Raw genomic sequence first — 22868 nt, forward strand, 5'->3', positions numbered from 1 at the left:
CCATCAAGGGCGCCGCCCGCGCCGCCAGGGAAGATGGCGCTCGCGGAGCAACTGCGCCACCAGCCCTGGCGTAGGGCCAGGCCCAGCGCCATCTTAGCGCTTTCCAACCGCTCCCCACCCCGCAGGATCCCGCATTCGGGGCCACTCGAGGGGCGCGAAGCGCGCCGGGCCCGCGTACTCTGGGCCCAAGCAGTGAGACCGCAGCCGCTCGCCGCTCCGGAGCGGCCGCGCGGGCCCCGCAGGAGCTGCCCGGCCGCGGATCCTCGGCGGGGCTCGGGAGCCGGCGGCCGGGCGGTGCGGTGCCTCCCGCCAGCGCGCGCAGGGCGCCGGGCTCTCCCCGCCGCGGCCCGGCCCGGCCCCGCTCTCCCCGCCGCGGCCGCCCGCAGAAGCGACGGGCAGAAGGGAGCCCCGATAAAAATAAAGCCCGTCCCCGCCGCCGCCCTCCCCACCCTCTCCCCTCCCTCTTCCGAGGCGCGGGGTCCATTTTGCCGAGAAGAAAGAAAATGTGATTCACACCCAAGAGCTTCCGAGACAGCAAAGAAACGAGGGGGGGAAAACCGAGGGGAGGAGATTGGAAAAGCTTATTTTTCTTCCTCGCCCGCCGTCACTCCCGGCCCTCCCTGCCCCCTGCTCGCGGCCCCGCCGCGCCGTCCAACCCCTCGCCGAGCCCCGCTCCCTCCTTCCCGGCTCCCGGCGGCTCCGGGGGGCGGAAAGCACACTCACATTCGCGCGCACAACTAATTTTAAACCAGCTCAATCAATGAGTCATTAAAAGGCTTCCCTCCCCTCTCCTCCCTACCACCAACCGCCACGCCGCCCCCCTTCCCAGGCTCTCCCTCTCCCCGCTCCAGAAATTTGCATCCGCGGAAAAGAAAAAAAAAAGGCTCCGGGGCCCCCACCCCACTGAGGCGCCCCCAGCCCGGCCCCAACCGCCCCCTGCCCGCCCCCTGCCCGCCCCCGCCCGAGACACTGAACTTGGTCTTCCCGGGCCCTGGCGGCTCTGGGAAAGGCAAACACTCGATTCCCCTTTTCTCCGTGTCCATTAAACATCCACCCACCACCACCATCACCCACCCACAAACCCACCCCCCCCCAAAAAAAAACACAGCCTTAGCCAATAGCTCTCTGGGCTGAAACCTAATATCCTGGTTTTGGCAACTCGGTGTTTAATTTGCTCCTCTTTCTTTTCTGTCTGGAGATAGATCTCCAGCCACCCCCCTCGCTTTTCCCCTCCCCGAAGGAAAGAGGCAGAGGAAAGAGGTTGTGTGTGTGTGTTTTTTTTCTCCTTGAAATTTTTATCACAAAATTATAATACACTCAAAGGGAAACTCACCGTCATGAAAAAGCAGTGCCTTGTCAACGGGGTTTCTGCGCCATCGCACCAGGGGCGGCGGCGGCGGCGGGCGCGGGGCGCGGGGCGCGGGCGCGGGAGCTCCCGGCCGAGCGGCGCCGGCCACACGCGCTCCGCTCTCTCTCTCGCTCACCCCCGCGCCGGGCGGCGGGCGCCCGCTCCCCGCGCCCGCCCGGCTTTCATGCTCTGCGCCCGGGCAAACCGCTCGCCTGCTCGTCTACCTCCAAACTTCGGTTCTCGCCTAGCAAGAAATGTGGAGATTAGGATTTTTTTTAATTAAAAAAATTCCCCCCCGCCAAAATCAAGCTCCCAATATGTTAATTCCTGTTTCCTTTGGGATTCTTTTTTAACTTCATAAATGCATTGGTTTATTCAAGAAACAGGTTTATTTGACTTTTTAAAAAAAGATCTACAAGATGCGTGCTAGTCTCCGCAGGCGCCCTGTACACACACACACACACACACACACACCCGTTTTAGCTCGATGGGGTCTGGCGGGGTTAAAAAAACACAGTTATTTGTTTAGGACTCTGGTTAGAACCAGTAAATACCTTTTTGTGTATGCATACGAAAAACTAAAACATTACTTTTTATTAGCTGTTTGGCAAATAACTTTTAAGTGTACTAAGTTTTCAACACCCTCTTTTTCCATCCAAAATGCTGTGAAAACCTTATCTGTGAAACCTGTGTACCAACATTAAAAAGAAAAATAAAACAACTTTAGCAGCTACGATGAAGGTGGTAGCTAAGTCACTCTCAAAACCCTATTCCTACTGCCGTCTGTTTATGTAGACATCCTTTATTGCCACATTTATGGAATGTTCATTAGATGATTCCCGGTACTAAAAAGGGAGCTATTCAACCTTTTAGCACTCTTTAGTCCAAGTGTAATTACCACTAATTTTTAATCCCAAATCTCCAATTGTTGGGACATCTCCATAAACTGTCTAGCACCCAGAGCATTTAAATAAATGTTTATTATGATAGTGTGGCTTGGGAGTGGGTGTCTTTGTGTCTGGCTTAATTAATTTGCTTTCCTGTAAATGCTCATAAAAATATAGTGGGGGATTTATTATCTTTTATTTTAAATAAACTTCAAAAATAGGTAAAAGATGAATTGCATAAGAAAGTGATTCAGATTTTTAAAAAATACTCATGCAAGCCCCAGAAATGTTCTAAATTCTTTTAATTTGTAATACATATAGCAATGGCACCCTGCTGATAAACAGAATGCTCAAAGTCATGTCCTCCAGAAATTTGGTTTACCCCTAGATTTAAGTTATTTAAGTGAAACTGTTTAGTTTCTATATCCCCTTAGAATTAAAAAACATAATGGCAGGGTGCCTTGTTCCTTTTATAAGGATACTGTAACTATATTGTACAAAATAAGTATGTCAAGGTTGGCATACAATGTTGTCATGTTCAGTATTATTTTTAAAAAGAAACCGTATCTTGTTCTATCAACTGCTGCTCTGTCATTCACAAAGTATGCTTTGTATTTAGACCTGCCTTAAAAATACATTCAGTGATTTAGTATCACATAGTATCCTTGAGGTGTTTTTTCAAATGTGCTTCACATTCAGCCAAGGCCTCCCTGAAACAGTAGTCTTTGCAGAAATTAGCATATTTCCCTATCCTTGACAGTTGGACCAATCAGTTTTCTAATTGGCTTGGGAAAATTTTAAACATGTTTTAAAGTGCCTTTGGATTGGCTGGAGTTTAATTATAATACCCATTTCGAAGAATTACATTTCAAAAGAGTCCATGGCTTATTCATTGCAATTAGGGCCTACCAAGCAAGTTTTACAGCTATTGCTTCACAGCTTCAATGAAATATTAATGGATTTCAGAGACCTATTCTCCTAAGTTGGCCAAAACCCCAAAGAAGCCTAAATCTGACTTTAAAAGATCATCATATAAAACTGAATTTATATATTCAGAAAGAGCATAAGGGCATTGCAGACTTTTTAAAGAATGCCCAATGGCATTTACCCAGGGCCTACTAAGTGCAACCTAGACACTTATATACCTTATTGAAAACCCTTTATGCAACCTTTATGCAAACCTATAGAAAAAGGTTTGATTATCCTGATTTTGCAGATGAAGCTCCCAAAGGTTTCAGTCATTTACCTAGGGTCATAATAAGCGCTGGTGAGGGAACCTGGGTCAGGTTGACTTTAAAACTCACCCTCTCTTCAAGGCCTGAAAAGGATCTTGGGAACAAGCAGTCCTTGCCGTTGCAATAGAGTTCAGAGCTGAGGCAAAAGGGACAACCCTCTAATTAGTGAAGACCTACTTTAAGAATGCCAGTTGTCAAATCTAATTTTAAGTTTTGGGGAATTGTTAAATACTGGGACAGCAGTGGAAAGAATCTCAGCTTCATCAGGCACCACCAAAATTGAAATCATTTAATAATAACAGAACAAATACAACTTAATTTTCCCCAGGTGATTAAAAAACTTAACATTTTAAATAAGAGATATGCCTTTGTATGTAAATTTTAAGATTTTGGTTATATGGTTGGGATTTTGGTATCTGAATGTAAGATTAAGAAAATGTTTAAGAGGAAAGTTCTTAAAATGGCTTGACTATATACCTTCAGTTATACTGCTTGCAACTGTGTACAGTTTAATTCTGTACAATTAAATGATCACTCCTATGATTCCCATCTGTGTATGTAACCTAGAAAGAAGAGGAACTGGATACAGAAAAAAAGAGGATGTATTATAACTGAAGTGCTCTAGCATGTGTTTGGGCCTACAAATTAACAGGCCCAATGTCCACACAACAATTAAAAGTGGAAATGTTTCTGATTTTGTTTTCTCCCTTCAAATGTTCCCCTTGGTCGGTCGACCACTCTCAGAAGGGGGAGAATGCAAATGTTGGAGCTGAAGTGGTGATACGCATGACCAGATGTGTCAGACAACTGAAATATAAAAATACACCAGATGAGTTAGTGCTCTATGTAAAGTTTGTGAAATAAAAATTATAAAATTCTCAGTGTGCCTAAGTAAGGTACATACCTTTATTTGTACTTCTGGAGGTATTATATTCTCGGGCTCAAGTACTTGGGTTCTGAACTCAGACTGACCTGGGTCCAAATTCCACCAGGTGTGTGACTGGGCAAGTCGCTTCACCCTTCAGAGCCTCGACTTCCTCATCTATAAAACAGGGATAATTATAGTACTCATGTCTGAGAGTTATTTTAAGGATTCAGGAGCCAGTGTATGTAAAATGTTTAGAATGGTGCCTGAGACATAATGAGCGGTCAGTACATTTAGCTAATATTATATTGCTTTACTTTAATTATATGGCAGATTGAACTGTGTGAAATCTTCCCATGTAAACTGATAGCAATCTCATATGACTCAACCTAACACGTCTCTCTTATGTTCCCTCCCGCATAGGGAGCTCCTGGGGCTTCCTGTTCTCTAAGGGCCTAGCAGACTACTTTGTATGTTGTTAGCTCACAATCAATACTAAGGGAATAAAACAACAGCCCAATCCAGATGCATAAGAATACAAGAAATTGGCATCTCTTTACTTAAGAGACCTACATTACAGGGAGTCAGGTTAAATTTCCTGGAGCCACATAAAACCATTGTTGATCACAGGAAATACAGCCTAATTGTTTCAAGTTCTTTCTCAGCCCCAGCTTCCCTTCAGGTAGAGCTTTACCACTGCCATTTTTTAGCCCTGTGATCTGGGCCACTTTTAAACTTCTCTCACCTCAGTTTTCTCATCTGTAAAATGAAGGTAATGACACCTATATCTCAAGTTGCTGGGGGAGAGTTAAATGACATTAGGTATACAAAACCTTTGCTTTAGTGCTTGGTATATAGTAAATATTCAATAATAGTTGCCACTATTATTGTGGCTGTTAATACTATTGTTAAAATAATGGGGAACTCTTTTCAAAGCAATGGTGTACAAGCAATTTACTGGAGTGATTACAAATGTTTTCAAAGCCTTGCCTACATTAGTATTTTATTTGATACATGAATGTACAGTTTAAATCATCATTGTAGAGACTAAGGCTATTCTAGTCATGACAATATTTCAAGCTGGTTATTTTCCTTGACAGACTTAAAAAATCTGAACTCCTACAAGCTTCTAGTACAAGAATAAGAAGTATAGCAGAACTTTTTTTTTTTTTTAAGAGTCATTCAGCACTCCCACTGGCCTTGCTGTGTTACACATCTAGCCTGGTTCCCCAGAGTATGTGAGGGGGAGGACAGTCATTAGGTCAGGAGGACACCGCATGCCGCTGGCAGGCCTGGTTGGGATACATCACTCACCGGCTCCAGGCCCCTCTGGTACTCTGCCAGAACTTCTAAACAGAACATTCCTTCAACTCCCCCATGCTCAGGAGGGTGGTGGCCTGCAGAGGCAGCAGGAGAGGTGGCCTCCTAGGCTTTAACAAGCTGCTGTAAAGCATCCTTGGAATTTGGTGAGAAAATCACCTTCTAAGCTAGGAAACTCATGTAAAGGGATTGTTCAATAAATGTCAGTATCTTTTCTGAAAATGAAACTAAGAGGTCAGACAGCTGAAAAAGGAATCACCCCTAGAAGATGACTTGTAAATACAAGTTGAAGACAAAGAAATAAGTAGGCACTAGGCAGGCACCAAGCTATATTCTCCACACTGAAGAAAAAAACTGAGGGAACAGAGACATTGCATACCCTCCACGAGAATTCTGATCACTAAAGAGCCACATTCTTATTTAAGCACAGGAAAGTTAATCAGACATTTTTAGAGCCCACATGAAATATCCATCAGACGGTACAATTCCCTCCTTCCTAAATCTTTTAATTACTAGTTCTACTTCCCATGTACTATGACACTGTAAAGGTAAAACCCTGAGCAAAGGTACAAGTATTCTTGTACCAGAAAAGGTTTATACATCTCCCTAATGTAAATCATACCAACCAACTAGCAGTTAGGTGTAGGCATCAGTCCCTTGTGAGTTAGATTAACTTGAGTCAGGTCTAAAACAGCCAGGAGGATGTTTAGAGATGGGTGATCAGAGCAAAGGATATGTATGCTCTTCAGGTAAAGTTCAAGTGGGGCATGTAAAAACATGATGAATTATTGCTGCCCAGCTATGGGCATAAATCCAAACTCAAGTAATCATTTTCCCTTCTGAATCTGATCTCTCTCTAGTCTGTGTTCATAAACCAAGCCCCTATGTATTTTGGGATTGTCAACAATTCCTTCTCATTCTCTCATTTCCCTTCAGCCATGCAACCCACGTCCAAAATCTCCCTCAATTCAGCCCCTCTTCTCCAACAGCCTTCAGCTAAATTCAGGCCCTCATCTTTTGCTTGGCCTCCTGATTTTACTTCCCTCCTCTTCTGTAGTATCTAAATTACTACAAAAAGTGCCTTTCTCAAATCCAGAGCTGGTTATTTCACACCTTACTCAGCACTTCACTGCCCAGGCACTTCACTGCCCAGGGAAGTTTATTAGAAATACATATTCCCAAGGTCAAACCCATTGCCAGAGAACTGGAATTTCAGGGGAGAGTTGAGGCACTGATATTTGTTCTTCCAAGTGGTTCACTAATTGGCTCCACAGGCCTTCCCAGAGGTTAACTCCAGCAGCTCTTCTCCCTGCTGTCCAATCACGGAGACTATCCTCCCCCTGAACAAATTTGTGGATTTGGGCATATCCTATTTCCTCTGCCTAGAATGCTTTTCTTCGCTCGGGCAAGTCTGCCATTCTCCAAGGCCCAACCCAAAATGGCACTCCTCTAGGATGCCTTCTTTCATGCCCTCCTACAAGCAGTGGCTTTCAGACATCTCTGCCTGAGACTCAGTCCCAAGAAAAAGATTTCACACCACAGTGCAACAGATGTATACCTGAAACAAAGGTTTTGGGAAATAATATCTAAACTTACTATGGAGGCTGCAACTTGATATGTTTCATTCTATTCTGTCTCATTAAAAAAAAATGCTATTAGCCACCTCGTCAATGGATTTCATGATCCACCAATGGAGGCCACCCTCATTTGAAAAATACTGCTTAAACTGAAAATAAATACTTTCTCTAGGCCCATGACATGTACCTCTGTTATACTCTTCACTGCATTCTCCAGTAATCTGTACGGTCTGGCTTCACTACCCTACCCCCGCAATATGCACACACCACAACCAAGTCAGCATATCCTTGGGCCCGTCACACAGCCGTTGACAAATACGAAACGAGACTATGGGAGAGAGAATAATTTCACTGCTTTTGCTTGAGTCTAGTTTTTTTTTTAATTATTACACTGTTCACACTAAAGTCTACCAGCAGCCCCCAAGAGCCTGGGCCTGAGGAATCGTATTAGCTTCACCCCTTAAGTTAACAGTCTTTGAAAAACAGCCTTGCATCTGACTGCAATTTAACTGAGGTGTAAATTCCTCTCTCCCTCAAAAATGAAAACCACGTACAGGCAAAACCAACCAGAAAATACTGTGTCGGGTTGCTAGCTTGCCAAGATAGTGCAAATGTGGGCAAACAAACCTTTCTTAGATACTTAGAAGCAAATGTTCAAAAACCTCAAAACCCTCCTTCCGTACCACTTCAGAAAGGACCTCCTTGCAGGGCGGGCGCAGAGAGGGCCTTTCTGTGCTGCCTACAGATCCACTTCTCACTAGGCTTTCCTCATCTGCACAAACAAATGAGAAAAGTAGAAAGAACCCCAAAGGCACCAGCGCAGCTACCATGAACCGCGGTAATGAACCCTGGCGGCCAGTTCCGCTGCGAACTGTACCTGTAATGGACGCAGGGCGAGCCCACGGCCCCCGGGGGAGGGGTCCTTTCCCTGCAGCACGTGGCTCCAACGACTGGAAACCTGCCTGCGACATCCCCCTCCCCGCTACTCTGCACACCGCTCTTTTGCAGCATCGCTATTTGTATGGTGCTAATTTGCTCAATGCCCTCGTACAACACAACGTATTTGGAGAGGATGAAAACATATTGTGGGCTTGGGGGCGCGCCGGCCCTAGGGCAGGCTGGAAATGGAGGAGGGGCAGTCGCCAAGTGTCAGTGAAATGCTCTGGGGGCCAGAGGAGGGAGCAGGCAATTCTGTTCAAGGAAAAGAGGATGGGGGAACACTTTAGGCCTGGGTTTTAAAGGATGAGTTAGAGTCCTCCAGCTAATAATGTCGGGGAAAGAGAGGAGGGCGCCCCAGGTACTGGAAGGTTATGTGGGGGAGTTGTAGGCAGGTAGATGATGAGGGCTTTGTAGTTCATGGCAGGGAGTCTGGATTATTCTTTAAGCTACTATTTTCCATACTGCGGGTCACAATGCAATGGACTGTGAGATTCATGGGATTGCAACCAGCTTTTAGGAAAAGTGAAAGCTTAGAATAGGACAATGTCTGAAAACATCAATGGTAGTGTGAAGGTGTAAACTCTTGTGAAATTCACTTCTGACTTGTGTGTGTGTATGTATGTGCCAGTTTGTGACACTAGATAAATAAGACACAGGAGATACTATGTACAACATAGGGATTATAGTTAATATGTAACAACTTTGGCAACAGATGGTAGCTAGATTTGTCCTGGTGATTACTTCATAATGTATGTAAATATTGAATCACTATGTTGTACACCTGAAACTAATATGATACTATACGTTAACTATGCTTCAATTTTTAAAAAATGTATTTCTTACTGTGGTGGTGGTGAATAATAAAAAAAAAAATCCATCCAGGCAAAAAGGGGAACACATTGGATGATGGTTAAATGAGAGAATACTCTGAACAGACTGGAAGTTCGTGAGGGTAAGTGTGGCAGCAGTGTGAAAGACGAATGGACAGAGGTGAGGGCCCAGGGCACACGTGGTGCTGTGTTTTTGTAAGATTTCCCCACACGAGACAGTGAGCTCCCAAGGACAGAAATTCTGTGTCATATAGCTCTCATTTCCTGGCACCTGGCATACAAGTAGACACTAAATAAATGTTCGCTGACTGAGTATGGTAAGTAATCGTCCAGATGACCCCCAATGAGCCCCACCTGTTGATATTCTCACTGTTGTGTATCCTCCCCCAACCCCCACACTGTACCAGGGTTGGTCTGTGTGACCGATGGAATAGGGCAAAAGTAACCATTTGTCATTTCTGAGGTTACATCATAAAAGGCTACGGCTTTCATCTTAGGTGCTGTGCTCTCTCTGGATCACTCACTCTGGAGGAAGCCAGCTGTCAAGTCCTAAGGACTCAGTCTAAGGAGAAATTCTTGTGGCAAGGAACTGAGGTCTCCAGCCAATAACGAATGACGAACCTCAGCCTTCTGGCTGTTGTGGACGCAGACGATCTCCCAGCCAGCGCACCCTCCAGAACACTGCAGCTCCAGGGAACAGCTGGACTACAACCTCCTGAGAGACCCTGAGGCAAAAACTCCCAGCCAACCTGTTCCTCGGTTCCTGACCCACATAACTATTGTTATATAACCCCAGATAATAGATGCTTGTTTTAAGCTGCTAAATTTTGGGGTACTTTGTTACACACAGACAATGAACGCACTGAGTTATTCATGAATCTAGAAGAGTTGAACAATAATACCAGTATACTAGAGGTATCCATTGTTTCGTTTTTCTCAAAGGATCTATCAATCACATCTTTAGCTTGGACAAGATTAGGGAAAGGCCTCAGACTCAACCAGAACAAGCAGATCCCTTCTTTTTGTGTTATACAGAAGTGGGGTCAGCTATGGGGAGTAGACTATGTGGCTGGAAAAGATGAGGGTCAAAGCCACCATTTTGGAGCAGTTATGATTGGGCCTATGCAAGCAGTTATGATTGGGCCTATGCAAGTGGATGGAAACAGAAAGGCCGGAGTGTCAGGGAAAATAAATTCTCACTTTGTGTGGAGGGAGGGAAGACGGGAAGAGAAAGTGCCTGACCATATTCTAAGCCCCACGAGGTTACACATTCTCTTCCTAAAAAACATTCTCCATTTTACTTGCTCATCTATGAACAAGATCCCTTTCTTGCAACCCAAAATTTCTTCAAATACACCGCTGGCCAGCTTCTCTCCAGTGCTGGCCAGTGGAGCAATTCATCCTGCTGACAGGCCAAATACCTCTCCAGAGAAAAATAACTCACCGGAGACTAGGCTCTACTATTACTGTTATGCAAAAACTGCTATAGGTTGAGTAAAAGGTCCTTTTAGATCATCCAATTCCTTTTGCCTTAACTCCATTTTCACCGTTATACTTTGGTAATTAATGTACTTCAATTAAAAAACTTGTGTTCTGGCCAGCTGACCTAATCATCCCAGTGGTTGGGTAGGTTCACGTCCATTATAAATTCACAGATTGGCTTCCAAGTTCAAATCATTCTTCAGTAACCTCCGTTTCATTCCCACTGGCCCCAGTCAAGCTCTGTCACTGACCCAATGAACCACTGCAATAGCCTCTGGACGGGACTTGCCCTGCTCCACTCCATTTTCTTCCTAAAACACAAATCTGATGCCTTGCTCCCTGCTTGAAACCTCTGATGGATCCCCAGTGCCTTCAGCATGACAGGCGGCAAGCTCCAGCCCCATCTCGCACCCCATCCCTTTCCACTCCTGACTACTCTCCATTCTTGCCACATGGCACTACTACAAGTTTCTCAAACACAACAGCTGCCTACCCACCTCTGCTCCTGCTCTTCCCTGGACCTGGCATTCCGCTCCTTTCCTGCCCTCTTCCCTCTTTCCCTTGTACTTCCATGGAACTTCGTCCCTCCTTCATAACACACACTGCAGGCAGTTTGACTTATAACTAGTTGTCTTCATATCATCCCTAGATCATGAGCCTTAAGGAGATGAGGACTATGCTTTGCTCATTTTTATTCTCCCCCTCACTCCAGGGCCGACTATAGCATCTTGTATCAATATGTCAAGCTACCATTTATTGAGTGTTGACTGTATCCAGGCACCTGGCTGGTGTTGGAGGTAGCAGGCACACAGCAAATGATCACTGAATTGATTAGAATGATTTGGACAAGTTTTCCCTGGACCTAATCACGTTTAGGTGGGGTGCCCACCTAGCCTCTGCACGTGCAGAGCTGAGAGCAGTTAGATTCCTGGTGACATCTGTGGGGCAGCAGTGAATGAATCTCAGCCCCTCCCTTTTCTAAAAATAAAAAATGAGGCACAATTTCTCACATTCTCACAAACTAACATGCTTCTCTCCTTTTTTTCTCTTTTTACAATTGGAATTATGACTCACAGGCACACTACAGAATGCTAGCTTTAGGTCAACAAATATTGGAGAATGGGGACGGGGAGCGAATTCCCCTTACGTTATCCAACTTGTGTGTTTTGGAAGAAAAAGGTATATGGGTCAACCCACAAATGACTTTAATTCTTTCAAGAGAGTCAGCATCTACACGCAAAAGGTAGAAGCAGAATCTGTCCCGATTGTCTCACTGACAATCCCTGTCCTGTCCCCAACCCTTCCTCTTCCCCTACAGGCTTGTGGGAAAGCCTCGGCTCGAGGTAAACCTGACCCAGACAACACAATCCTCAATAACCACTCAGATAAATAATCAGAGAACTTTACACAGTCATTCCCAAAGTAACTGATTAAGAAGTATTGGAATTAAGCAAAAAGCAAGCACGCAAAACAAAAAAAAACCCCCATACCTACAACATATGATCTCTACTTTTGAAAGAAACACAAAAATTTCTATACACTAAGTATCTATCTTCCAGAGGCTATGTAATAAATGAACACTGCCTCAAATCAACACATGCCCCACATGTTCTACAAAGGCAGCAAAGAATATTGCGTAGACCCCTGAGAGAGTTTCTAGAGCTGCCTACAGAAAGAGCTCCAGGAATGTCAACTTGTAGAACAATGAACTACTGTTGTGGCTTTGGCTTTCTGGGATATCACACCCAAGAAAGAGGGTATCTTTCTTGGCATATCTCCACATCACAAGTTACACTTCACTTCATGGTCATTCTTCAGACAGAAATACACTTTTTATTACTTTAAGGGAGTCATACTCTTATGACAAAGAATAGAAGAAAAAAAAGCCTGTCATATTGAAATGCAGATGGAGGGCAGAGGGCATGGCTCAACTCAAGAGTTAATTGACTGCCTCCCCACCCCCAGGCCTCTTAGGATGTGCTCAGATTTGTGACTCAACACATTTCAAATTACTTCATGTCACCGACACTGGGATCCCTCCCCAACAGGAGAACTCACAACTGTTAGAGCCACAAATGCCTTAATATACTGTGGCTCCTGTAGCACATTCACATTCCTAAACTTTATGTGCCATTGTTCCCTCCTACAAATTGGCATCTCTTACTTTTTATAAGCAAACTTTCATTATTCTTATAAATGAAAGAAGGAGAAAGTATCTCCAAGCACAAATAGGTACCCACTTGACTAGACATTTTGCAGGAATTAGCTCAGCAACCATATTTCCTTATTGCTATCATGTCACACAACACGCAGAAAAAATCCCTTTTCCATGTCAATAAACACTTTTGAGCACCATAATGTACAAGGCATCATTCATAAAACTGCTTTTTCAAACTTTTTTACTGTAACCTATAAAAAAAAAACACATTTCATCTCACAAGTCACATTATGTTTATATATAAAATATCTACATGTATTTATACAACACAATGCAGCTTCACATCTTATATTCTATTTTACTTTTTGTCTCTCCCTTTTTTTTTTAATGCAGACTGCCATCCACTAAATGGATTTTATGATCTTATTGGGTTGGAAGTTCGGACTTCAAACACTAATGTATAGAATTTCACCGAAAAGTGGCACCTCATAGCCAAAAATGAAACCCTACTTAAAGAAGAGGACTTAAACTTCTAGGCAGAAGAGTTGAAGAGGAACAATTTTTTTGCTTTTTATTTAACTTTCAACTGCCAGGACACTTTGAAAGCATTTGATCTCAATAAATGCACATTTCCACAAAAGCCTTTTAAACTGTCTCAAAACAGTCACTATTCCCTTTACACTGAAGAAGCAACTGAGGCAGAAAAGATATCCTCTCCTGCCCCACAATCTGTAGTTAAAACTCCTATAGGTTTGGGAATTAAAATTTGGCTGAATCTTTTAAAGAATCTTAAAAGTGAGGTTGCTTCAAATTATTACCCCCCTAGCAAGGTTCAGCTGAAGATGAAATGAGATCAGATAAGGGAAGTGCCTGGTGGCCCTTGCGGTCATTCAAGTGCTTAGATTATCTTTTCCTGGACAAAGCTGAACTGTGTGTGGCCTGGGGGCTCCTTCACTCACTGAGCACCTGCCTTTTTTCTGGGCAACAGAGAACAGACTCCCTCAAGGAGTTTACTGGCTCCACAGATAATCATACCATTACAAACTAGGATTCTGAGAATGCCTGGGCTGAATATTTATTTATTTATTCCTCCCACAGATCATTATTGTGAGCCTTGCATGGCAGGCATGATGCCCTATGGTTTGCCAATGGGGTGTAAAAAATAGTGTAAAAAAATAGACACAACGCAGACCTCATGGAGCCTAAATGCAAATAAAAGCTTAGTGTTTGTGAAATAACTGCACATTCCATTAATATCACACAACATACAACTGTTTTATACGCCCTTATCTGTCAGGTGAGGTCAGATTATATCAGTGGTTCCCAAAGAAGATTTGAAGATTTCATAGTCAGAAAGGCTTCATAAAAGAAATACTTTTTTTTTAAAAGAGAAAAAAGAAGAGGATATGATCTCACAATACAGTTCTTTAAACTGAATGAATTAAGTGTCATGAAAAAAAAATCACTACATATTCTTACTTTTTCCTTTTACTATAAACAGGTTTTTGTCCCGGTATTAAGGGATCCCTCAGGGATTGCCCAGGTTTGTTTTTCTAGGATTCTTTGGTTTTCTTTTGCAACACTACTTACATGTATATTCTGTCCACATATTCTCCAGAATTGCAGAAAGGCTGGAGACCTGTTCATAGAAGAATCACTAAAGGGCTCTTTCTGAGAGCATCAGCAAGTGGCAAATTCTGGCTCTACCCCTCCCCTTGAGGGCTGGGAAGTGCAAAGGGATGAAGGTCTCAATGCCTGGAAGGCAGAAAGGAACCTGGCAGTTACTGAGGGTCTGCTACAGGTTTGGCCCAATACTTGGTACCTACTTTTATACACATTACTTTATTTAACATCACAACATTCCTGGGAGAAATATGTTTTTCTTTATCCTCACTGTACATATGGAGGAAATATTAGCTCAGAGAGGTTAAGTACCAGGCCCAATGTCACACAGCTAGTGATCAGAATTTAAACTCAGATCTGTCCAATTACTTCCACCACCACACCTCACTGATGGGAAAGAGAGATGGCAGAAAGAACAGGTGCAAAAAGGTTTTAAGAGATTTATGTGCCTTTCTGACATGAAAAGAATTTGAAACTATATTCAAAAGACAACTTACATAGCTGACTACTTATCACTGTACCTTAGAGTCAACAAGTAGGCACCTCTCTAACTAGGCCTCTTGCTGGTCAGCTCAGCAAATCCCCTCGTCTCTGCCCTGGGACTCCTTCTGTCTCACCCTAAAAATGAAAATAACAAGCCCCCTGACCTACTTCTAATCACAGGGCTGGAGAGATCTTCATCCATTCTGGCCCAATTCTTCATCCATTAACTCATCTATGTAACAAGTATTTCTTGCGCACCTCCTGTGTACTGGTGCTGTGCTAGGCAGAAACTGCATGGAATAAACACATCCTTGCTTGGAAAAGCCCAGGCTGCAGAGCAGGTATCAGTAAATGGATACTGACTTTACACCTGATAAAACACTCACCCAGAGCCAATGCAGGGGAGAATCCAGATAGGTTTCCTGGAAGAGATGTGTAAAACAGGTCCTGTAGGAGGAAAGTGCCCTGCCCCATAAAGAAGATAAAGCACAGGCTCACAGGCACCAGAACAAGGAGCAAGCAGCGGGTCCCAAATGGACCTACCAGCTCTCTCTACAAACCTGCCCTCACAGGTTCACTGCCTCAGGCATTAAGAACACGTGGACCCGGCTCCTCAAGCCAGAAACCTTCCACAACTCTCTGCCTTCCTTCCAATTAACCACTGAGGCCTGTCCGTCTCCTAAATCTCTCAGACAGGTCTTGCGTCTCTGTCCTCACTCCCATCACCATAGCTCAGTGCTACCATCTCTCCTTGGCTCCTGCAATAGCCTCCAATCTGAAATCAGCTTGCTTTTGCTCCACTGGACCCATTCCATGCAGTGTCAGAGTGGTCCTTTGTTAAAGGGAAAAAAAGGAGAGGGACATATTCTGATCCTGTCATTATCCCATTTAAAGTCATCACTAGCTCCCAGTGCCTTTAAGATTAAGCCAAAACTTCCTGATGGGATTTATGAGCCTGTTGGTGGTCTGGTCTCTGTTCATCTCTCTAACCTCAGTTTTGATCTTGCCCAGATGGCTGCTCAGGCCCTCTCTCTGCTGCTAAGGTGCTTCAGCTCTCTTAGCTTCCTCATGAAGCTGGGGAATTTGTCTGCCTTGTTCAAGGCTGTATTTCCAGCACCTAGAACAAGTGCCTGGAGTATAGCTCATGCCCCATGAATTTGTAGGAAGAAATGAATGAGTGACTCTGCTTTCTCCCTTCACCTGGTTAGATCTCACTTATTATTTTTAAAAATAGAATAAAAGAAAAAGTCTCTTGTTAAGAGAAGGAAGAAAGAACATTTACTTGGATGGGTAAGACAAAAGGAAAATTATTTTAAGTCGAGGGAACTTCCCTGGTGAGAGAAGTCAAAGAAGAAATTAAAGATCCTGAAGGAAGAGAGGATGACTGGTGGCTGGAGGTCCTGGGAAATGGCAGCGAGGGACACAGAACTCAGGTGGAGAGCTTGGTGTTGGGTGACATGGGGGAGACATAGAGGGGATCTTCACAGATAAGTTGTAAGTGTGAAGAAAGGCAAGTTCAGGTTCTTATCTGGTGGGCTTTTTTCTCTGTGAGGAGTAGGTAAGGTCATCTGTTGACAGGCAGTGCAGGTTTGGGGAAGAGTGATGTCAGTTTCTGAAGAGTTTTGTAGGGAGTGGATGAGGCCTGCAGGAGTCCAGCCTCCAGACCCTTCCCGAGAAGCTGCTGTATGGTGATTCCAGGCTTCTGAGGGTCAGGCTCACCTCGCCAGTTTCTCTCCTCTGGCCCACCCCAAACCCCATCTCCCTCCCCTGATATGGTCTTCAGCCTAGACTGCCCCCCAGGATGGTTCTTATTCATTCCCTCATTCTTTCTCCAAGTATTTGGGGAACATTCATGCCACCCAGCCCCCTATTTCTGAGCAACATACGCCCCTTCTTCTCACAGGACTTTCAAACCTTCCCCACACTTCTCAGACACTCAACTCCTTCCTCCCACACCCAGCAAGGGACCTCGAAGTTTATTTTATAGAGAATCCAGAAACCATCAGACTCATTTGTCAACTACCAAGTGTTTAAATTTACCTATAGGCTGCACCCTCTCCTGCTGACACAGCATTTCTAAAATGCAGTTTAATTGAGGGGGTCTTGACCAGCATTTTTAAGTGCAATTAACAGAACAGAAAGTAGTATATATTGCACACAGAGTATTTACTGTTTCTTAAAGATTCTGTTTCAGTCATGATACGTCTGTTACTAGGAGTTCAAGTAAAAAAGTTTGTGTATGCTAGAAAACTTGGGTAATAAAGTCAACAATGCTGCAATAGAGCAGCTGTCCCTGCTCCTATCCACCATTAATCCCTACACCTGTGTTTTGTGTCCCAACCCCTCCAGCCTTTTCAGGACCTTTATATCTTGGACCCAAGTTTTCTTTCTCTCTAAAAGCCAGAAACACCACACCTGCACAGGGTTCCTAAATAAACTCCACAAAACAGAAAAAAGCCCTATTCTTTGCTGTCTAACCATACCCAAGACTGTTTTATGGTGCTTAAATGCCTTCACTACTTGGTTGTGGATTTTCTGTGGCATATCAACATATAAGCATTCACTGTATGACACTAGAAGATCAAATAAATATGACAAGTACTTAAAATCTAACAAACCCAGTGTAGAGATGTAGCCAGCCTCCTCCTATCCCCCAATTACTGCTGCTTCCCCTTCAGTCAAGTTTCTCTTAAGAGCCATCTGTGTTTGTCACTAGCTCAGTACCTAACTCCTGTCCTTGCACTTTGCCCCACGGCAGTCCTCTGACAACTCTCCATAGAGTCACCCAGGGACTCCAGGGACCCACACAGCTGGAAGACACTTTTCAATGCTACTCTCCTCCTTCTTAATTTCTACTCATCGTTCCAGCCTCAGCTCAGCTCAGCTCCCAGGGAAGCCCTCACTGACCTCCCCAGCAAGGTCAGAACTCCCACTACCGGTGCTCGCTGTTCCTCTTTTCTTTGTAAGTTGCCACTGTTATAATTTCACATGTTTGTGTGATTATGTGCCCAGATTAGGCCTCCTTGAGGAGGAAAGGAACCATGTCTGTCTTTGGACACCTTGGAAGTCTGCGGGCCTCCCTGACTCAGTGTCAGGCAGAGTTAAGTGCTCAATAAACTGGTGTTAGCTAAACTGGGCCAGCTTGTACTAGGCATGAGGTTTACAGTGATAAAAGGAGTTCTGGAAAGTGAAGGGTGTTGAGGGAGAGGAGAGCCTGGGGAAAGGTGGAAAGAGAGGGCTGCTCCTGTCCTGCTTCCCAGATCAATCTGGAGCCTTTTCAAGAACAGCACATGCCTTCACACAGGTCCATCCTCCACTGATTTGTGTCAGAAAAGTCAGCAGCTAAGGTAGGAAAATTTGCCTAACACTTGATACTTGGCATGTACAGCTCTTTCATGGAGGCTTTATATCCACTATATATTCAATGCTTGCTGAAAGATGGACAAGTGCCATCTCCTTGTGGCATTGAGCCACTAGAAAGCAGGGCCTGGATCTGTTTTATTTGCCTAAATGTGGCTGGCACTTCCCACCTGCACAGGGTCCCTATTAAACTCCACAGAACAGCAAAAAGCTCTATTCTTTGCTGTCTAACCATACCCAAGACTGTTTTCAGTGCTTAGATGCTTTCACTACTTGGTAATGGATTTTCTGTGACATATCAATATATAAACATTCACTGTATGACACTAAAAGATCAAATATGACAAGTACTTAAAACCTAACAAACACCGTATGGAGATGGAGCCAGCAAAATCTACTTGATCAGGTGCTTTTTCAACAAAGCAACTGAGAGACAGAGAGGAAGTGTTTAAAAATGATTGATTTAAGGGATATACCAGCTAGACACATTGTATGGAACTTGCTTGGATCCTTATTCAAATAAAATAACTTTTAAAAAGGGAAAATTTTAGGATAATCAAAGAAATATGAACACAGATTGGAAATCTGATATTAAGATTTTTTTTTATCCTTTTATGGAATGTAATGATGGCATTGTGGTTGTTTTAAAAGGGCAGTCCTAATCTTTGAGGTACATATTGAAATATTTATAGATTTAAGATCTGAAATACTTTGGGATTTGCTGTAAAATAATCAGGGTGGGGTGGGGTGGAAAAGTGGCTAGGGTTTCAGAAGAAACAAGACTGTCAGTCGGTAATTGCTGCAGTTAGGTGATGGGTATAGGGAACACTCTTTTGTCTCTACTTACTATGTTTGAAATTTCCAAAATGTTAAAAACTACATCTGACAAATAAAGAACCAAAAAGCACCTAAATTTTTGTGAGATGATTTTTAAAGTCTGTAATACCTTAGAATTCTTTCACTTTCCAAGATGTCTAAAAAGAAAGCAGCACAAACCTTTTAAGGTATCTTTGAAAGTAGGATTCAGAACTCATGGGCTGCTTGCCTTTTGCCACGTTTCTGTTGTAATTTATCACTCTATTTCATTCCAGGGGAACAGGCGCTTACCTCTGAGGAGCTGTGATCCATTTCAAGGATGCACACTGAATCTACTGTCCTCAAATGTGAGAAAGACACATGCCAGAGGTGTCCCAGCTGTCCTACTGCTTTCCAACTCAGAAATGTAGCTTTATATCCGTGTATTGACCAACTAACTACTTTGGCTTGCAGTTGTGCTAGGGGCTGTAAAGAACTGTCAAGCCAATGCCTCACAAAGACCATACTACTGAACCCCATCTATTCCCATTCGGGCCTCACACTGGTCTCTGAAACACACTGGGTCAACAGGGTAACTGATCCATTTTTTACCTTTACTGCTTCTTCCTCATAAAATTTTGATCTGGCCAACCTAAAATATTTAGATATTCTGAAGTCTACTACAGTCTGTGTTAAAACTTGTTGCTCAGAGATTAAGTTCTTGGAAGGGTCTCATGACATTCAGTCCCACTTCTGATACAAACACGAACCACCACCCACAAATTCACTGTTAAGGCTCATCCAAAATGTTGGCTCACCTCAGCTGCCACTCCTAAGTCCAATAAACCTTGTTTGGCTACAAACTTTCTTGAGTAGGACAGATTCAGTTGCTGAAAACCTTAAGGGAAGCAGGGCAGGGTTTTTTTTTTCCTACCAAAATAAATCTCTTAACCCTGCTTGGTTAAATCAGCTCTTCATAAAATAAAGCTGCTTTTGCATTCTTCCATGTGACATAGCAAAATAACCAGCTACATTTCACTGCAGCCTCAGAACCATACGTCACAAAAACCAGAGCCTCATCCATTGTGCCCACGAAACAAAGCAAACGAAAACGAAGGATACAAACCCAAGCACAGGAATTTTTCAGCATCCCCGCTTCCATCGGGTGCACGTACACACATAAACACACAAGATTACCCCCGACCCCAGCCCGACCCCGCGCGAAATTTGCCAAACGGTGTGACCGTGCTGATTTTCCGCAGAGAAGTAACGGAATTTATGTGTTTTGTTTCTGTCTTTTGTTATAAATGATAAGGAAAAGAGGAGAGTGGGACGTGAAAAGCTGGAGGTGAGTCTTAATTCTCTCGTTTCCTCCCACCTTTCTCTGCATCAAAGTGCAGGCGTATCAGTGCAATTTCAAATGACAGCTTCTTGGGCAGTTAAATACCCTAACTAAAAGCGACGGAGGCTGGGAACGGGGTGGAGATAGGGTGACACCTAAGACTGGTAGGGCGGGCCGGGCCGGACAGGCTCCCGGCACCCCGCCCGGCCGCAACGGGCGCGCGAGGTGGCCGCATGCCGGCCGCCAGCGGCGTCCGGGTTCTCGCTCGGCCCGCTGCCCAGGGTTTGGCTAGTGACTGAGCTGTCTGGGCTGCCCACTCACACCTCCGGCTGGTCCCGACTCTAGGCTAGGCTCGTTCACTTCCGGTGACAAATCCCTCCCATCACCTCTAAAAATAATGTAGCATCTCCCCCGCGGTTTTCTGACCACCTACGGCCCCACAGAGAGCCGCAGAGCCCGGGGGCTGGGGTCTCACCCGGGCGCGGCCGGCGGAACCCAGCTGCGACGGGACGTGGAGCGGGGGGAAGGGCGTGGGAGGAAGAGGGAGGGGGTGTGGAGTCTCACCCTCCCCTCCCCTCCCCCCGCCCACCCCTCCGACTGCAGCAATTGGCCAAAAAAAAAAAATAATAATCCGCTTTTAGACACTCGCAGAGCCCCCGGAACCCGGCTGCAGTGAGGAGCGCAGCCTCTCCCATCCCAGTGCCCCTCGCCTGCTCCCACCCCCGTAGCTGCCCGCCGGGATCCAAGAGCCCCAGGCCACGCCAAACTGCAGAGGCGGCGGGGGCGGGGAGCGCGAAGGATAAGGGTTTGGGGCGGCGGAATGCGTGGGGAGAAAGGATGGTGCAAGGGAAAAGAAAACACCAGAGGCCTGCGAGCGGCTCCCTAGCCAGCTGTTCCAGCTGCCGCTTCCTCCGCGGGCCGGGCGGTGCAATATTCCCCCCTTCCATCTTCCTCACCACTACCTGTCCCCCACCCGCCGCACGCACACATCCCCGCCACCAGTAGGATCTCCGGCCTGTAAGGGGGTAGTAGGGAGGAGCTGGGGGGAGGGGGAGGCCTGCGAGTTTCTAACCTTGTTCTTATAAACAAACCCACATGTGCAGCTGCCGCTGCTTCAACTCACCCCACAATCCCGGATATAAATCCTGCCCCTTTAAGAGGAAAAAAAGCTTCCCCCGCCTGCCTCCCACCCTACCCATCCACAAGGACCTTTGTCTCCCCACCCAACCTTGTCAGTCGGCCCCGCCCCCTGTCTCCGCCCCCTCCGACGAGGAGGAACCAATGGGTGAAGAAAATAAGGCTGGGGTCTGACGTCAGCAAGCCCGTCCAATTGCGGGACGCATTGGTGGGAGGCCTGAGGGAGGGCGCGCCTGGAGAAAGGCAGGAGGAAGGAAGCTTGAAGTCAAAATGGAGACTGCGGGTTCCTCCGCTGCAGCCGTAGGGAACGGGGACATGGGGTCCCAGCGGGCCCTGAGCCTGGTGCCTGAGCGGCTTCAGAGACGAGAACAAGAGCGGCAACTGGAGATGGAAAGGCGGAAGCAAAAGCGGCAGAATCAGGAGGTAGAGGAGGAGAAGAGCGACTTTTTCGTCGCCGCTTTCGCTCGGGAACGAGCGGCGGTGGAAGAACTTCTGGAGGACGGGGAGTCCGTCGAGCAGCTGGAGAAAGCGGCCGCTAGGCTCCAGGGCCTGCAGAAACTTATCAACGATTCGGTTATGTTCCTGGCCTCCTACGACCTGCGTCAGGGACAAGAGGCGCTGGCGCGGCTGCAGGCGGCCCTGGCCCAGCGGCGCCAGGAGCTGCAGCCCAAGAAGCGTTTCGTGTTTAAGACCCGGAGAAAGGACGCTGTTTCCGTATCCAAAGTAGACACGGCTCCTGACGCCCGGGCGGTGGAAGACATCCTGGCGGCCCCTCCTCCGCCCTTGCAAGAGAAGGGAGGCTCCGGCTCCACCTGGGTCTTCGGCTTTTCCGGCCTGGAGTCCCAAACCTTGGAGAAGAGAGCAGAGGAGCTGCACCAACGCGACGTCCTGTTGACCGAACTGAGCAACTGCACAGTGAAACTGTATGGCAATCCCAATACCCTGCGTCTGACCAAGGCCCGAAACTGCACGGTGCTCTGCGGCCCGGTGTCCACTTCTGTGTTCCTGGAGGACTGCAGTGACTGCGCGCTGGCCGTGGCCTGCCAGCAACTCCGCGTACACACCACAAGAGACACCCGCATCTTCCTGCAGGTGACTAGCAGGGCCATCGTGGAGGACTGCAATGGGATCCAGTTCGCCCCTTACACCTGGAGCTACCCGGGGATCGACAAGGACTTCGAGGCCTCTGGGTTAGATAGGAGCAAAAGTAACTGGAACAAGGTTGATGATTTCAACTGGCTGGCTCGGGATGTGGCCTCCCCAAACTGGAGTATTCTTCCTGAAGACGAGCGAATGATCCAGTGGGACTAAGCAGTTGTCACTCTGTTCTTCACTCTTACCAGACACTTCCCACTGTGGGACTGACTCCAACTAATGGGACTCCATAATTTACTTACTGTGGTTACACTACTGTTTTCGGTAAATCTTGAGATTGTGATAGGCTCTTGTAATTTCCATTAAATTCACTACAGGTCTAGCACTTAAAA

The 22868-nt window shown here is 45.7% G+C and overlaps 2 protein-coding genes and 1 long non-coding RNA gene across 6 annotated transcripts in view; 2 read left to right on the forward strand and 1 right to left on the reverse strand.

Annotated features, from left to right (window-relative positions):
• Nucleotides 1–14459, forward strand: part of LOC140846844 (uncharacterized) — a 45896-nt gene extending 31437 nt beyond the window's left edge. The window contains exons 3-4 of the long non-coding RNA XR_012126326.1: nt 9499–9916; nt 13035–14459. This is a non-coding gene — a long non-coding RNA (uncharacterized lncRNA). The remainder of the gene's footprint in view (nt 1–9498; nt 9917–13034) is intronic.
• Nucleotides 1–21438, reverse strand: part of BICRAL (BICRA like chromatin remodeling complex associated protein) — an 81247-nt gene extending 59809 nt beyond the window's left edge. The window contains exons 1-4 of one of the 4 annotated variants that reach the window (XM_037005504.2): nt 21368–21438; nt 4375–4512; nt 3540–3606; nt 1334–1592 (exon numbers count right to left, since the gene is read on the reverse strand). The gene's annotated coding sequence lies outside the window, so the exon portion shown is untranslated. Of the gene's footprint in view, nt 1–1333; nt 1593–3539; nt 3607–4374; nt 4513–19720; nt 21324–21367 lie in introns of those variants that run through there. The other 3 variants (XM_073224825.1, XM_037005509.2, XM_073224826.1) reach the window with 3 other exon arrangements.
• Nucleotides 21439–21584: 146 nt separating this feature from the next.
• On the forward strand, nt 21585–22868 carry TBCC (tubulin folding cofactor C). The gene has a single exon (XM_017657053.3). It carries the CDS (start codon nt 21652–21654, stop codon nt 22690–22692), a length of 1041 nt encoding a protein of 346 aa, XP_017512542.1. The 5' UTR covers nt 21585–21651; the 3' UTR covers nt 22693–22868.

The sequence above is a fragment of the Manis javanica genome, chromosome 16, assembly GCF_040802235.1.
Source record: "Manis javanica isolate MJ-LG chromosome 16, MJ_LKY, whole genome shotgun sequence".
NCBI classification, from domain to species: Eukaryota; Metazoa; Chordata; class Mammalia; order Pholidota; family Manidae; genus Manis; species Manis javanica.

Coding starts and splice junctions, on each gene's coding strand:
- TBCC (XM_017657053.3), top strand. CDS start 21,652: ATGGAGACTGCGGGTTCCTCCGCTGCAGCCGTAGGGAACGGGGACATG.